Raw genomic sequence first — 18,231 nt, 5'->3', positions numbered from 1 at the left:
ACAGATCTATTCCTGTTGCAGTCTTTGTTAATTCTAAATTGAAGATTCAATGTTAATAAATTTGCTTGATGCTGTAAGATGGACAGTGGTGATTTAGGGTCATCTAGGTCATAAGGCAACAGCTCTATTCCTATTGTAGTCTCGGAAATAGTCTTGGATTCGTAATAAGTATAATAATGTCAATTACTGGAGTTGAGAATCAATGCCGATGAAAAATATTTTCTTACTGTATATATTTTCATAAAGACAATAACTGCCTAATATGATTAAGAGTACTAATATTTATATTGTCGATTAACATACATAAGAATAATCAGTGTTACCTTATTGTGATACTGCATTAATTGAATGATGACACGAATGTCATCAGAATAATTTTTAATGGAGATAACTCTCATAATATTAGCTGCGTCTTCTGCATCAGGATCCTGGCAGTATTTATTAGCAAGAACCAGGCATGCATCTGCTTCGTGAACCTAAAAAATATTTTTTTAATTATTTCATCAAATTCAATCACCAAATTATCATAGAAATCATAAATAAACTTTTTTATGGTATATGAGAAAGTGCTAAGAAATCTTAACTCGATGAATCGATTTTTACTCAGAACCCAAAGATTAAACTTAAATTATTAATAAAAAATTTTCAAATGTAGCCGTTTACTAACTTAAAAAAATGTCTCCGACATCGCTTATGTCACGCTTGACACTGTTTACCCCTGCGATAACAGAACTTGAGATTGAAAGCAGTGGCTCTATCGTATTGTCGAAGGCCAAACATCTTTTGAATTGTTATGTAAAATTGCGTCGTTTAAAAAAAATATATGCGATCTCTAAAAATAATATTTGTGTAAATCTAATACTATGCAGGGCATGTTGGCAACGAAGTGTGTGTGTATGTGTATGTAAAGCTTTATAATATTTCAAAATTGCTAATACATCAACAGTAGAATCAATGTCCTCGAAACGCACTATTATAGCATGCGGATGACACTACTGAAAGTAAAGGGTAAACTAGAGACATCAAGGTGGTCAGGAAAAAATGAAACACAACTTAGAAATAAATAAATTTGAAAAAGGTTCATCATTAACAAATAATTATTTATGTTCATAAATATTTTCATATCGTATTCATAATATTTTACATCCGAATCACCCTAAATAATTTAAATTCCATTTTTAAATTATACTCGACTTTTCGGTTTAAGATCGAACAACGTATGTTGAGGCTAATTACTTCTGTAAGAAATATTTATCCAGCTTTCAAAAAAGTTTTCTCAACAGAAAAAATTGAATTTTACACGGAAAGAATATGATGGTATTGGTTACTATTCCATTTGAGGTTAAAAAAATTCCAGATGGTCCCAGTAAGAAAATAGACCTCGGAAATCGCCTCCACTACCGAACATTTATGAACTACGCATGCGCACAGAAAAGTGGGAGAACATGTAACACATAAAACATCCAGAGTGGGAGTAAAAACCAACGACACCCGAGGTCCATTCTCTTGTTGGGATAACTTAGTTAGATACATGTGGGGTAATTGTGCGCACACTTGCCTCAAATGACTCTACATCTCAGATTTAACTCAGTTACAGTCCTGAGATGTAACTGAGTTAAATATGAAATAGAATTAGGTATAATTCAGATGTAAGTGGTTCCTATCTGAAATTGTTTTTACCTCAGATGTAATCGAGTATAATCCGGGATAGGACCCAGTACACGGAGAGAAATGTCAAGTAAACATTCCTATACAGCATAATAAAGGTTACATTACTCTATAGTTTGTGTCACACCACTCTTATGTAACGGCTTATACAAACTATAGAGTAATGTAATTATTACTGTGCTGCATAGGCCTATTTACTTCACTTTCTTCTCCGTGTACCATCTTGTTCTTTCCGTATACCCAAACTTTTCTTTTTTTTTTCCATAGAATAATGAATTGTTCATAAAATATGTAAATATTCATGGGTTGATAGCAAAATAACCCCCAACAAAACAATTGGTATTGTCACAGTCGGAAGGAATAGGAAGGTTTTTAACAATAACTTATGAATTTCTGATGTAAAGACATTACTTACTGTAACAAAATATCTACATATTAATGTAATTCGACCAGGTGCATATCTATGCTAACAACTACGTATCTAATATGATCCTATTACATCAGGCTTAAAAATATAAAAAAGAAATGAAAAAAAAAAAATGACGAGACACGAACACTTACCCCCTCGGGTTGACAGCAGGCATGGATCCATAAGAACATACCTTAGGACTTTTTGTTTTTACTTTACTTTTTGTTTGGTCGTAATTTTGTAAGAAAATAAAATTGACACATGGGTTGATGAATACAGTAGACAATGATAAGGTAAAACTTCAAACACTAAAGCAAGTTTGCGAAATTTATAATATCATAATAATAGATGTTTATATATATGGGCTTTATGGGGAATTCATATCAAACTCAAGAAAAAAAGTAAATCTGCTTAGATCAAATTCGATTCATAAAGAAATATAAATTTTTCTGAATCTAGAGGTACATCGAGTTAAATTTGACCAGATATCACTAAATTAGATCATACACAATATTCTGCAAAAACATGTAATAATAAATCAAATCAGGCTAACACTTAAAGTAGACCAGTAAAGTAGAATTGAAAACCCATGGCGAGGTCCCTGCTTTACACGTAAAGTTCATTTAAACTTTAGCTCGTTTTCAAACTTAAGTGATGTCAAATTACGCATCACAATTTAGGACCCCATACGAAAAAAATATATATCCGGATATATCCGGGCAAATTTGGAATATGTCGCATATATGCAACATCTATATAAATATATATCTCACATATGCACATTTTCCCGGATATATATTTTTTTCGTATGGGATTTTAGTTTTCGCTTAGTTCATTCTTAGATAAGTATGAAGAAAGTGAATCGAAAGTAAAGATGGTCTTCAAGTCAAACTCTTTAAGCTTAAAATCATGTTTTCGCTTTGGTTTAGAAGATCGTAATTTTCTGCAAATTTGAAAGAAAGCATCAAAAAATTTTCCCGTAGTTTGAGAATTATATTTATTTTAAGTTATGTAAAGATGTATACATATGCATACATATATGTATGTGTACACTGAAAATTGATATGTAAAAGTTGATAAGCTCCGATAAATCCGGTCGGATATAATTAGATTTGTCTACACACGGCTAAAATGCGAATTTGATTCAATCTGAGCAGATCTAAACTTTTTTTTCAGAAGTAGAGTTTTGATGGTAATATGAAAAATGTAGCATATATGAAATGAATGTAAAACGACAATGGGGTATTTTTGAAAAGGCTACGATGGGTGTACGTAGATAGCTAGGAATTGACGTCAATGATAAGTGCAACACTTGGTTTGATTTCGGAAGCATTCATCAAAAACATGTCGAGTGTAATACTAGAGTGACAAAGATTTCCCTAATTTTTTAAATTTATAAATCCCACCCAAAACAAGTAAATCAGGTCAAAAAAAAATTAAAGGAACATGAAAATAGTTCAAGCTTTCGTTGCAAGCAAATATGAACTAGGTATCTTAATATATAAACGACCTGTATATAAGTATAGACACAAAAAAAACCAGTCTCTTAATAAGCGAAAACTTTTCACATCTGTCAAAAGTATGTGGAAAAAAGTACCCGCCGCCCTAACTCTGAATAATTTAATGATATCGTACTATACAAAAATGTATCCTGTTTTGTAATAATAATAGTCGAATGGTCCTGATTAAAAACCACTGATTGTTCTGCATTACGGTATTATCGACTCTTCAAAGACATTAAAAGATAATTACGCGTAAAATAAGAATGTGTGCCCTAGTAGAAATAATCGAGTTTTCACTTGATATAAACCAGTAACTGGCCAGTGATATCGAGTAAAAACTCGAAATCGCGCCACCTACAACTAAGTCATAAACATTGGTCACACCGACACGGTACCTTTACCAGTGTGTGTGTCTGTTTATTTTTTTCTGTTAACCTGTACGCGTCGTTGTTTTAAAAAATATTAAAAAACAGGGTGAATTAATTAAAATTTGTGTATGTTAACGTGTAAATATTTTACAAAATATATTACAAAATGGATGCGGTAAAAAAAGTTGACATAATAAATGAATTGCGACTGTGGGCGATAAAATCAAATATTGCAGATTGTTATTTAGACGAGTTGTTGAAAATTTTGCAAGCTGGAGTTCTTCCTGAGTTACCAATAACGGCAAAAACATTTTTAAATAAATGTAGTGTATCTTTTGAGATTGAAAAAATGCCAGATGCTGATGAAGTTACAATGGGTGAATTTGTTTACTTCGGTATTGAAGATCATCTCAACTCATCTTAACTCAAAATGTGGCTTCGAAATATACCAGTTCTAAAAAAACTGGAGAAAAAACTGTCATCAAAGATTTTAAAATTATTAAATGTTTGAATGAATTTTGTGAGACTAAAAATCTTGGAAGTCCTGCCGAAATATTACAAGCTGTCGGAGTAATTTTGAGTAATTCAAAAGACTGGGAAGGCAGTAGAAAACCTAAATGAATATTTGTTTAATTTTCTCCAATTAAAAATAATTATTTTATTGTCAGATTTATTGTTGTTCTTCTATCAGTCTAATGATGTTATTTATTTTATAATATAAATAAATGAATAAATATATAAATTTAGGTATAAATAAATAAATATAAATGAAACCTTTATATCATATCGTTTATTTAACATTATTTTTATTTTATTTGACAATTTTTTATAACCCTTGATAACCTCAAAATTCAAAATTGACAGTTTCACTGAAGCCGCCATGTTTTGCTCGATCTCTAGTAAAACTAGCCAGTTACTTGACAGAAACTCGATATTACACTGGCCAGTTACTGGTTTAAGTCTAGTCAAACTGGCTAGTTACTGGCTAAAAACTCGATATCATTTCTACTAGGGTGTGCTCATACTCACTAGTAGTTAATTCCTTTATTAAACTTTAGATGGCTACTATAACCTGACGGTGTTCTCTTACAGTAATATTGTTTTTTCAGTGTAGATTTATATGAAAGCAAGCATCTGTCCGATTACCACATGAACGATCTCAACCTGTCTAGCCATTCAATAGTTATAAAACATTTCCACACACATACACATTTTGTTGCAAATAGTCGGATCTTCCCAGGATCTCAAGCGTTAAATCAACGATCAATAGAGTACATTTCCCGAAGGTCCGTCCTATGAACACACCTTATTAGCATGTGGGTTTAACCACAGCTACCACGAAACCAAACCCTTAGGACTATCATCCTGGCCATTGAGAAATTAAGATACTTCGGATAAAGTAGAGTTAAACAAGCTCGGCGGAGAATAGTGATCGATTGATGATAACTACAATTATTATAATTATTAAGAAGTTATTTAAAATAATTGCATAAGAAGCCATTGACTTCTTCTCGAAGGAAGACACTGTTCAGTTCCTGTCCGCTAAATTTGTTTCATGTTAATCCTGTTAGAGTTGCATTCGTCTATTTTGAACCTTGAGCGATCAGATGTCATTCTGACAAACCAAATCTTGTTCCAACCGATTTCACACAATGATAGTCTAAATTTAAATGCAAGTAATCGTGAAAAATATAGTGAATGATATGGAATAGAATGAAAATTCAAACTTCATGTAATATTAGCTCTTGCCATGGCAGTGAAATTACTAGGAACAGCTTATTCTCCCAGTTATTAAATTTGTATAAAAAAGGTCGAAATATGCAGTAAGTAGCAAACGATTGAAATATATAGCATATTCAACTATCTTCAATAAAGTATTATTACTAATCAAAAACAGTACCTTCAGAGACAAATACACTAAATTAAAAATACCATAGGGTAGCCAGAATGGAGGTAGATATTGCTAAGTAAAACCAATTAGTTGAGAACTAAGGTAGTTAATTTTAACTAAAATAGGCAATGGCATTTGGGTTAAGAGTTATTTAGAGATGTTTGTGAACATTTAAAAAATTTTTAACGCCTAATACTTTCAAATTGTGATGAAGAGATCTGTTATATTACACACTCACATGCGCGTGAGACACTTAGAAATCACTTTGAGAATGGTTAGAATAGCTTCTTAGAACCTCAAGGCATCGACATCTGATGAAAACTTGACTTTCGAAATTTATAGTAAAAATTGTCACCTTTCAAATATGAAATAAACTCTTGAAGTAAATTCGCGACCATCAAATTAAGTAAGAAGAAATGAAAAATGCACGCTTGTGCAAAATAAAAATTAAGATAGAGCACATGCGCAATGGTCGTTCTGAAGTTTACTTTACCCGAAAAAATTAATGTTTACCCTCATATAAGTACATTTAATCACGTAGTATCTCATTTACTTCAAAAGTCAATTAATTTATTACATATACGTATTATATATATTCTTTCTCTATTTAGCATGATAAAAAATATAATTTTTTTTTTATCTCGATGAACAGTCTCATTTTTGTACGATAAGCAGAATATATTTTCGATAGAGTACTAAGATGTTTTTACAAGTTAACTGGAAAAACCATTAGTGTTTTTTTTTATTACTGAAATTTTCTATTAATTGATTGTGTTTGGCAACAGTTATAACCAAGAAAGTTTCATCAGATCTTACGAGAAAATTAAATGAAATTTTTTAGGTTACTTTATCACTTTTTTTTGTTTACTAATTAGATATGTTCTCAGTTTTAATTAATTGTTAAAATTGAACATAATGCTGTAAAAACTAAAAATACCTGCAATCAAAATGACTAATAAAACTCACCTTGACCCGTTGCAGATCAATTGGGTTCATGATGGTTCCCTGAAAGAACTCGACGGTGGTGAAGTGCCGTTTGAAAAGACCCTCCAGCTCAAGATCTGGTGGCTTCCTGTTTGGTTTGATATATTATAATTTATAGTGTAACCTTCACCTTTGCTAATTGCACCTCACGGATCCATCCGGAGCGATTAATACTAATTATTCAAATAGTATTCATAAAAATATTTAAAATAATTACATAATAATAATAACAATATAAATTAGAAAATAGAAAGCTTTAACTTCTGCTCCTTTTACTTCACTCGATAGCTTCAATAATTAAATATATCGTGCTACTAGTAACTATGGAAAAAATTAACGCTATTGCAAAATTAGAAGATAAATAAATAAATAGAAATGGTTAGCAATCATATTGAAGAATAACTATGCAAAAATAAAAATAATTAATTAATCAATTTTTTAGCGTGTCATGACTCTGAATTGCCTAGAATTATATATTTAAAACTATAATTTAATAAAAAACTACCAGTACACGACAATTTGGCGCAATAATCTAATACAGCATACCATGCGTCAGTCTTCACGTGGCTACTTTTCTACATTATATATTTATATGTAAAGTATACTATCCAGTCTCCAGCCACCATGAGAACGTCCTTAAAAAATTATTTCGATTATTGAGTCTGTACATGATAATATTCATAGTGGAGAGGGAATGTCTTTAATAGAAAACTCGACTCGACTGTACATGGCAAGAAATACTGTAAAATAATATCTGCCGGGGGTCTGACCACAAAAACAACAATACTATACCGTGGAATTAACCGTAATTTCCATATAATGTATACCGTAATTAGTAAATAATTTACGGTGATGTCCCAAAAATTGCCGTACTGGTTTTCGTTAATCGTACTGTAATACTCGACAATTAAATATCAAAAAAAGCCCGATGTCCCCAGTGGATCTAACTTTACAATAGGATCTTATAATCTAATACACGGATTGTCCTTATTGGTTTACTTTAAATATTTGATGAACATTAAGGCTGATTTTTGCCGTATTTTTGATCCACTGGAGCTGATATTGCATTTACTTTTACTCTCTAAATTTGAAAGAGTGACTATTCACTGTTTCACAGCTATACTCTCTAAAATGAATAAGTGAAATAAGTGAATATTCACTTTCTGAGTGCCAATTGAACTACTTTTCGAAATTAGTGGTTTGGTTTGATATTGAAATTCGTGGATATTCACTTATTTTTTACTAATTCATGTTTAGAGAGTAAGTATACTAAATAGTGTACTTATAACTGTGAAATAATGTATTACACTGTAAAACCAAGTGTGTAGTCAAAATTTACACACTTACCAAATAACATTGAAACGCCATAAGCAATCTATAGATATTTAATACACCATGAAAAATGTTTTAAATGACTACAAAAAACTAGTTTCGCTTATAGTCTTAAACATAGAACACATTTAATATGTGTTAAAATAATACGTTTGTAACACACTTAGTTTTAGAGTGTATATACATTGTTTTTCAATGGTTTTCACTGTTTCAAATTTAGAGAGTACGTTAAAAATCCACACTGACAGAGGGATTTCTTAGCATTCAGAAAAACTTCTTAGTATTTAAAAAATCATTTCTTAAATGGTAAAAAATATTTGTTAAATACAAAAAAAATTATTTTAAAAAAATCTTTTTATATGCTAAGAAATCCTTCAATTATAGTGCACTCACGAATATTTTTACCGAAGGTACTTTTTTCTTTGCTACCAGTTACTATGTATCAGTAAGTGGTTGAAAGTCTGATTTTGCTGTCCACGATCAGATCTCAAAAAGCATAAGCTACCGTATTTTAGGACCACCAGCTCACAATGGGTAAGCAACATATCATTTAATGGGAGGATCCTTAAAATCTTAAGTACGAAATTTAATCAACAAGAGGATATTGTACTGAGTTGAATATTTCGAACAAAATAATAACAATAATTTGAAAAAAAAAAAGTGAAAGAAATGTATTGAATATATTGTCAACAAAATGAATTAATGTCGCTTCTTCATATAAATATTCGCTATGCCATACTTAAAAAGTTGCTAAAACATATAGAAGTGTCTGCAATCAAGTTAATGTTTTAATGAACAATAAATAATTTCAAATCAGTTTTAAAATTTTTGTTTAAAAAAAAAATAATAATCGATCCATCAAGTTGTTCCAGATGCAAACTGTAGTATTCCTATAAAAAAAAAGTTGCACAGTTGTGGAAATGAGGATGAAAGTGATAATTTTGTTTTTGTTTTTTTTTTTTTTTATGCTGCTCTTATCTTGAGAGGATACCTTAACGCGCTCTAGGTCCACAGCATTCATCATGGTACCCTGAAAAAACTCCACCGTGGTGTAATGCCTTTTTAGAAGACCTTCCAGTTCAAGATCTGGTTCTTTCCTGAAAGCACAGGGGACTCCTTATGATTCACCGATAAATTATTTACAATATTCCTTTTTCGGATGTCGTAAGAAAATTAAATTTTTATAAATTTTTTTCATTCAATGTGACATATGGCATTGACCATTCCTATTGAATAAAATATCTCAGAAAAAATAATTATTATTATTTATGTACTTACTAAGTCGCTAGGAAAGAAAAAATAATAATTATTCTTACGATACAACTTATTAATTATTTTTCATGTCATTCCAAGTAAAATTAATAGACGGAAAATGATATTTGAAAATGTAAAAAAAAAAAATAAATCATACCTATGCAGAAAGACGACCTCGACGTCGACGTCTTCACGATCCTCGTGTAAAAAGTCCTTCAGGAAATGCGACACTGACTCGTAGGTGATATGGCCGCACACAACAATGTGTCTGCCAACACAATCAACATGTTAATTTTATTCAATAAAAGAAAAAGAAAAAAAAAATAGAAAAATGAAGAAAATTTTTTTGGTTTTTATCTACTTAATCTTTTACAAGCCACTACAACCAGATACTATAATATTGATATCTACCCGCTAGCAATTCTGTGCTTAAACATACAAATGTGTTCAAAATGAATTATTATGACTTTTCAATCGTTCAATCGTTCAAAAATTCAAATTCGGGCTTATTAATCATAATTAACTTTAGTTTTTATTTTTGGTATTAATGAATTGTTTTTTCCATAAAATCGACAGACATAAAAATTTTATTATTTGATCAACTAAAAAATAATTTTCCAGGTCGAAAAATTTGATCAGTTTTGAATAAAATGAAACCAAATTATTTCTATTAAATTTTACTTTTTATTTAATCAACATGAAAAATTGAATCGAGTTTTACCTGCACTATTTTTTGTTCAAACTATTTTCAGACTTGTTTTCAATAACTTTTAGTCTAGTTTTCGCCTGTAGACCAAAATCAGACTTTTTTCTCATAATATATTACTTTTTTTTATTTTTATTCAAACCAAAATTATACTTTTTCTGCGTATTATTTATATTTGTCTATTTTTGATCGTTTTTAGATCAAAAAAAGTTTAAAAATGTAAAGACAGACCAATTAGTCCAAATGTACTCTAGTTACACTAAAATCAGATCTAATTTTTCGACCCAGGTATGGAACAACATGATATTAGTAAAAAAAAAAAAAGTCAAATTATTGCCAGCGCGAGATAACAATCGCGAAATAAATAGGGATTCATTAAACAAAAATAAAACCATATAAATTTATAAAAATACACAAAAATATTTTTATAAATTATTTTCTAAATATATGTATATTTAATCGTTTATAATCCCATTCACAAGATGCAGGAGATATTACTCAAATGTCTAAAAACTTACCAGGATTTATTCTTTAGGAATTTTATGATGTTAGTCGCGAAAACTAGCTAATAACTCGATAATATCTCACTAACTCTACGATGACTTAATTACAATATCATCAAATCTAATTATACTTATACATATTTATTTAATTGAGGTTGTGTATATTATACATATTACAGTGAGCTTTATTGTGATTATCGTGTAATAATTAGTGGTATGGTATGGTTATTCGTTATAGGCAATCAGGAGTGATTAGTGAAGGTGCAGGCTTGTTTGTAATTTAAAAATATTACGAAACTATTAATAAATCACAAAAATTTCAAACATTTCTATCTAAATTCGTTGCTTGATCTAGATCTACTTAAAAATTTTAATCTTATAATAGTGTGGTGAATATCAGTGTTATCATAAAAATTGTATGTGTGATATGTTGGTTTGATTACAAAAATAAAAAACACCGGGAGATATAAATAGATCGTTTGTAGAAAAAAAAGAATTTTTATAATTATTTTACTTAAAATATAGTGATTTCGTACTATTCTAGTTTTCATATATTATAATACATTTAGGTTTTTAATTATTAGAATTAAAAATTGAGTGAAGAAAAAATTAATTCCCAATGTCATGATATTATAAATATGTCGTAATTTTCAAAATTTTGAGTTTGACTCTAATAATTATAGAGAAATCATATTTTATAAGACTACTAAAAACATCTAATTTGATAGTTCAAAAATAACTTTTTGGTTTTCATTATTTTATCCGGACATTTTTTTACTTATTTTGACATATAGTCAATCCCAAGAAAATTTAGGATTTTTCCCACCATTATCCTTTTCTCCTATAATATTATATTCGGAAAAAGATATTGCGCATGCGCAAATCCAAATATTGTGGTGGGGAAGGAATAACTGTGATAGGGCAAAATTCCAAACTTTCTATAGGACATCTGTATGAAACAGCATAAAAATTATGCTTTATTCATAATCCCTGGAAATTTTTTATTATGTCGTTTTTTGTCAATCAAAACGACCTAATTTTATTGCAGCTAATTAATTTAAATATATTCCTTAAAAAAATTTCCTTCATCATTTTATTAAAATGGTATATTTGTATTTAAATAATTAATTAATTTATACAGAAGGTAATGTTTAAAAAAAAAATTTCTAATTTAGTAAAACATTGTAATTTAATTAAAATCAATTAGCATCCAAAATTTTAATAATTTAGACTCTTATCAGAACTATTTGAATATCTTTTACGACATATCTTTAATGAGACAACATTGAGGTTATGAAGTATGATAAATAAAAAAAGTATTAGTATTTTCTGAATTGCACAAAGAGGTTGAGGTGCGAAGACAAAATTTGTTTGTTGTATCGACTTGAGGTTCACGATCGACTAGACAATTATTTGTGAAAAAGAAAAGACATTAAAATACTATAAAAGAAAAAAAAAACAGTAGATAATATAGTATGTATGAAGTAAATATGAACGAAATAAAGAGGACAGCTATTCATTCGGTATTATTGAGAAAATTTAGACGCGTCACTGTATATGATCAATTGACTATTGACAAGTCCTTTTCTTATTATATATATCACAAGGTCTCTGTTTAATCATAAACGTATGCATGTGTTTCAGCAATTTTGTAGATAAATTTTTACAACTTACACAAGAAAAATACGGCTTTTGTTACCTAACAATGGCACCACAATATAATAAATATTGTACAGAAATTGTGACTGGACTAGTTTACAAATACTCAAGGTTTTATTATGTTCAGTGAATAAATATTGTTATATATATTAGCGTGACCCAAAAAAAATTTATTAATTTATTTTCACTCTCACCCTTCAAAAAATTGGTAAATGATATGAAAGAAATTACCGCCAATTTTGAGGTTAGAAATTTGAATGCTAGAGGTCGCTTAAGAATTTGGAAAATTTTTTAAATATTACAAAATTGAATTTTTTTTTTTTTTTTTTACAAATTCTTTCTTTTCTTTTTTTTACTGTAACAAATATTATTACATACATAAGAAAGGGTATTTTGAAAATTCACCTTGAAATAAAAATTTTATGAGGCCGTTCAAAATTTAAAAAACTATTTCGTGTTAATGCAGTAACATTTACTGTAACAAAAAAAAAAAGTTGAGAACAAGAAAATTTCGATTTTGTCATATGATTTAAATTTGTCAACTTTTTGAAGTGAGAGTAAAAATACAAGATCAAATTTTTTTCAGCAACTCTAGGATTTATATATTTATTTCAATTGAATTATATTTTATGACAGCAAGAACCGTTGTATTAAGGAAGTTATTAACTTTTGATTAAGTGTAGAGGACTGCTTAAAATTAAATCATTTTAATGAACTTGTATACTAAATATCGAAAATTTTGTATAAATTAAATAAAAAAAAAATGTAAACTTGACAAAAAAACACGATTGCTCAAAGCTAAATTTGAAAAATAATTTTTTTATAAAATTAGATAAACTAACTAAATAGTTTACTAGTAATTTGAAAAAATGGGCATTAGTTAAATTTTTTTTATTACCACTACTAGAACTAACATAAAAGTCGACAACAGTACACCTATGATATGCCGTTTGAATATACACATACTATTCTAAAACTATACAAATACTGCCCCTATCCAAAAGTTCCCAAAGAGTTCAATGGGTTAAAACCGCATAGAAAAAAAATTGTCTTTAGAATCCTCTGCAGTTTTTGACCCATTTGAGTGGATTCTATGAGAACTTTTGGATAGGGGCTGCCCGAGTTGAATTTATCAAAGCTTATGCCGCATCATAAAGACTGTTTATAAATTTTGAAAATCATCCTTACATTCAGTTTAATTGATCATACAAAAATAAAAATTACTCGAATATTTTTCTTATAACTAAACATCATTTTGATAATCAAAAGATGGTTTTTTGAAAATTGGTCTTCCAATTAGTCTCTAATTCGAAAACTAACCTCTTTAACCAAAATATAATTCCTGTAGTATTCGTATAAATGCTTATGCAATGAACTTTGTAAGCAAAAGTAACAAAAACATTGTGATGCCTATTGTTGAAAAAAAAAAAAAAACGTTATTTTCTTGGATTCGTTGCAAAAACTTTGATTAGTTATTGAAATATAACGAGGATTTATTCGTGTGTTGGTGCCACTTGCCTATGGCTCGCGATGCCAAGTTATAGTCGTCCCACAGAAAGTTTAAGATTTTGCCCTACCACAATTATTCCTTCCTTACCACAATTTTTGGATTTGCGCGTGCGCAGAATATCTTTTTCCGAATATTAATGTAGACGGGAAAGAATAATGGTGGAAAAAAATCCCAAACTTTCTCCGAGTCGACTATACTCAATGTTATAAATTTATTATCACTACGTATCATAATATACTAATATCATATATTATTAACTTGCATTTTTCCGACAAATATGGAACGAATTCCAACGCAAGTTGTCAACGCTCTGTTTTTTTTTTTTTTTTTTTTTAATTGCAGTTGTCTTTCGGAACTTCTAATAAATATAAATGATATAAATTAAAATTCAAAAGATCATATTTATTTGAGTTATGGCGGGACTAACAAATATTCCTGCATTTGTTGACAATAAAAAAAAATTATGAAAAAAATTGAGCTGATAAGATAAACATAAAATTTACAGTTAAATTATTAATATTACATGAAATGAGATGAAATCGATAAAAAAAAAATAAACAGGTAATACTATTATTTTGTGAAATTGTGTAAATCGTAAATGCAACAATTGGTATTTTTTTTGTTCAACTTTATATTTATGTAACAAAATTTGCGCCCTGTTTTTTTTTTATATTTTAAATATACTCGAAAAAATTTTTAAACACGTATTTTGTAAATTATTTTTCTTTTATTAATCATATGATTATACTTCGAAAATAAATCATTTGTAATATTTTCAAATGTTGAGGTTATGAATATGATTATAAATTTTATATTAGTTTTTTTTCGAATATATTTAAGTACAATTATTAATTGTAAATTTGTTTGTTTATTTTTTACTATTTTAAAAGTAAAAATCACATTGAATAGAAAGCTTGTGATTGTAAGTTGTAATTGTTGTTAATGAGCTCCTCCATTCCTAATTATAATTAACGGTTTATATAATTTCTTAACGATTACGGACTGAACTACAGACATTTAATTGTATAAATATACCCACATCCTACAATAAAGACCATATTCTGTATTAATTTAGATTTTTTTTTTTTAATGTCAAATTAATTTTAACAGAAGTATTATTTATCATATTATATAACGATGATGAAAACGATAATTAACATTTATTTATAATATACTGACTAAAATATCAAGGTTATGAACATTTAAGTGATTTACAACACTGAGCTGATAGATGCATTCGATGCTGAAGAATACAAAGGTCATGCTAAACATAAAATGACTTTACTTGAATATAAATACAGCTTATTTTTTTATTTATTCAGAAATTAATATTTTTACTTATAATTTAAATATGATGTTTATTTTCAACAACTTTACCCACACGGAAATATACACGAAGACATTATTCTCGTCTGAAATGCTATGGCGTCAAAGTAAAGTCCGTTATGGTAGCCACCTAACGGAAATTAAAATAAACACATGCAAAAATTACTATGGCCACAGTAAAATTTCCAACGGTTATATTACAACTTACTGCAATCATTGTAAACTTTACTGTAGCCATAGTAATTTTTTTGCGTTTATTGGAATTGACGTCAGATGGCACCATGGTCAACTATTATGACACCATAGCATTTCAAACGAAAACAATTTCTCCGAATATATGCGAAAAACCCATGTAACATATTGTTTTTTTGTAGGAACATACATTTATATATATTTTAGATATATGTCAACATATACGAAAAACTTATCGAACATATTTGGTTTTTGCGCGCATGTATGTCATATATGTGATATATAATTTTAACATATATACTTTTCTACGCGGGTTAAAAATTTTGACAAGTGAATTACAATAGAAAAAAAAGTGGTTTATTAAAAAAATAAAAATGGCATTGTCGATAAATAAAGTACTATTTTTTCTTTAATAAGAAAACCAGTAAATCGTTTTCGGCTCAGGTAATTATATACGCGGGAATGTCCTACTTTTCTCCCTTGGTGTGTAATGTACTATTTTTTTTTTTGCTTGTTTCTACCAATAAAATAGTATAACAATAAATTTTTGCGTATAATATATGAATGACTAAAATTTCTTGTCATTACCCAATAGAAAATGGTTATAATAACCCATGGTATCATAGTAAAGCTGTATTTATTCCAAGTGCAGTCTGTGTGAACAAACAAGCTAACACCAGTTGCTAGGTGTAGGTTAGTTTCTGTGGTAGTGATTGGAGCAAGGTTGTACACTCGTAGAATAACATAGAGATCATAGAATCAACATGTGCAAAAGTAAATCAAAGATATATATACATGTATATCTATATATATCTTTACACATATAAGTGAAGATAATAAAGGAATATAGGTATACAGAAGTAAAGGTCGAAGGTTATAGGTTAGCATACTAAAATAATTCAAAGTATCAGTTAATCAAAACACTATACGGCAATAGTTCAGCTTTGAGATTATTTTGAAATTTTTTTTATTATATGCTCCATTAGAACCGTTTAATTATTATAGATTTTAAAAAACGATAATGAAGAAATATGTCAAATAATTTTTGTAAGAGTAAAATTTCAAATTTTTTATTTTTTAAATCTAACATTTTTATCATCTTAATTATGACTTTACGCTTATGATTAAAACTATATTTACTGTAATGAATTTTGTTTTTACAAAATTATTTATCTATACTTTTACACTATTTAATACAATTATCCTAAAGTTTTAGAAATAATTAACTAGATTTACACTTTTAATTTTATTTTTGGATAAATTTGATTTCGTATTATCATTTAGAGTAATTCAATTGTATGCCTAAAAATAAATATATATATCAAGGTTTCTGAAAAGAGATCTAAATTCATTATTTTTAAATAGCAATTAACTGTATAATTATTAATTTATTTAAAAAAAAACTTTTTATATCAATTTTTAAAATGAAGACATTTAATAATATGTTTTCAATTAACCTAAATATTTTTTTCGAAATATAGTGTATATAGTATTAACTGATTTTTTTTCGTAAAATTCAGAACATTCTTTTTCGGAATTTGAATTCGAAATTCAAACAATAATGAATGAAATTTTTATTCTTTTTACATAAAAATATGACTACAGAAATAAAACGAAATCATATAATTCATTGCTTACATAAATTTACCCTACTATGTCATCGAATTAAAGGAAACGGCGCTGATCCTTCGAAAATTTATTTTGACACGATCGTTTTTTTGTATGTCTCACATTTTTTGATAAAATTAATCAAAGTGTAAGTTCGGAAATAAAAAAGGTTTTGATAAAAAAAGACAATTTTAAGTTGAATAAAATTAAATGTGGATTCGCTTTCCAAAAACGAATTAGCGAAAATCAGTTTGGCAGTAAATCGTCACTATTTTTACTCTTTCAAATTTTAGAGATCAAAAATGACATTTCCAGTAACTTTTTTTTAATTACTAAAATTGTTAATAGAAAACACAAGTATTCTTAAAAAAAAAAAAAAATGTAATCACCAAAAGTCAATTCATTAGTAAAAAAACGGTTACAATCCTAAATACCCTGTTTTTAATAACCATCACAATAAAAACTAGTCGAAAATAACCTGATACAAAAATAACCAGACACAATAATATCCTTGTAATTAATATCTAAGTACAAAAATGACCAGATACAGTAATATTCTGGTAATAAAAACTTATTGCCATCATTTCATATCAATTTTTTTCATTCATTCAGGTTTATTCATATCAGATTTAAATTATATTGATTGATATTAATGTATGCAGATATTGTTAACGAGATATTTTAGTATATCGTTTTCATTTTTAAGGTTATTTTTGTATCAGGTTATTTTTGTCATCAGGATATTTTAGTTTTATGGTATTTTTGTATGGAAAATTTTTTTTGTGATATTTTGAGCAGACAATTAACATGTCATGTTTTGTGACTTTATATACTTTTCCTTATTCTATTAAATTTTTTATAAAAAAATTGATAGTTAATTACCGTAAGTCAATAATTAAGATGGTAAAAATTTTCAAAGTAGAACGAAAAAGTAAAATATTTTTTCTGTAAAATTGTCTATTCTTTTAAAAATGAAAAATAAATAAACGATTTATAGGAGGGTAATAAAATGGTTTTTAAAAGGATATTGAAAGGATTAAACAACATTGTTGGTGTAGTGGTTACTCATTTTTTTACTTTTTTTTTTTTTGTGGGAAGCTAATTGGTTTGTGTCTCACCTGCGACCTCGCTCGTTCTTCAAAGTGCCGCCGTACTTGTTTCGCGTCCCGATCAGGTCAATTATCTCGGGGATACAACTGGCGAATATGGCCTACACCACGTGATAGAACAAAACACAACACTCGCATCAATATACATTAGAGAGGATTTTTATTTATTTATTGTCAATAATGTCGAGTCATGTTAATCTGTCCTCAAAT

At 28.2% G+C, this 18,231-nt stretch overlaps 1 protein-coding gene across 3 annotated transcripts in view; it reads right to left on the bottom strand.

Annotated features, from left to right (window-relative positions):
- The window catches only part of LOC103575149 (calcium-activated potassium channel slowpoke), a 118,161-nt gene that overhangs the window by 46,842 nt on the left and 53,088 nt on the right, over positions 1-18,231 (bottom strand). For all 3 annotated transcript variants that reach the window (XM_053736974.1, XM_053736973.1, XM_053736972.1), the window contains exons 6-9: positions 18,031-18,122; positions 9,566-9,676; positions 9,146-9,251; positions 324-476 (exon numbers count right to left, since the gene is read on the bottom strand). In XM_053736974.1, coding sequence (XP_053592949.1) covers positions 324-476; positions 9,146-9,251; positions 9,566-9,676; positions 18,031-18,122 — 462 coding nt within the window. The remainder of the gene's footprint in view (positions 1-323; positions 477-9,145; positions 9,252-9,565; positions 9,677-18,030; positions 18,123-18,231) is intronic.

Source organism: Microplitis demolitor, chromosome 2, assembly GCF_026212275.2.
Source record: "Microplitis demolitor isolate Queensland-Clemson2020A chromosome 2, iyMicDemo2.1a, whole genome shotgun sequence".
NCBI classification, from domain to species: domain Eukaryota; kingdom Metazoa; phylum Arthropoda; class Insecta; order Hymenoptera; family Braconidae; genus Microplitis; species Microplitis demolitor.
Note: the sequence above shows the minus strand (reverse complement) of the source record. Positions and strands in the feature narration are given on the sequence as shown.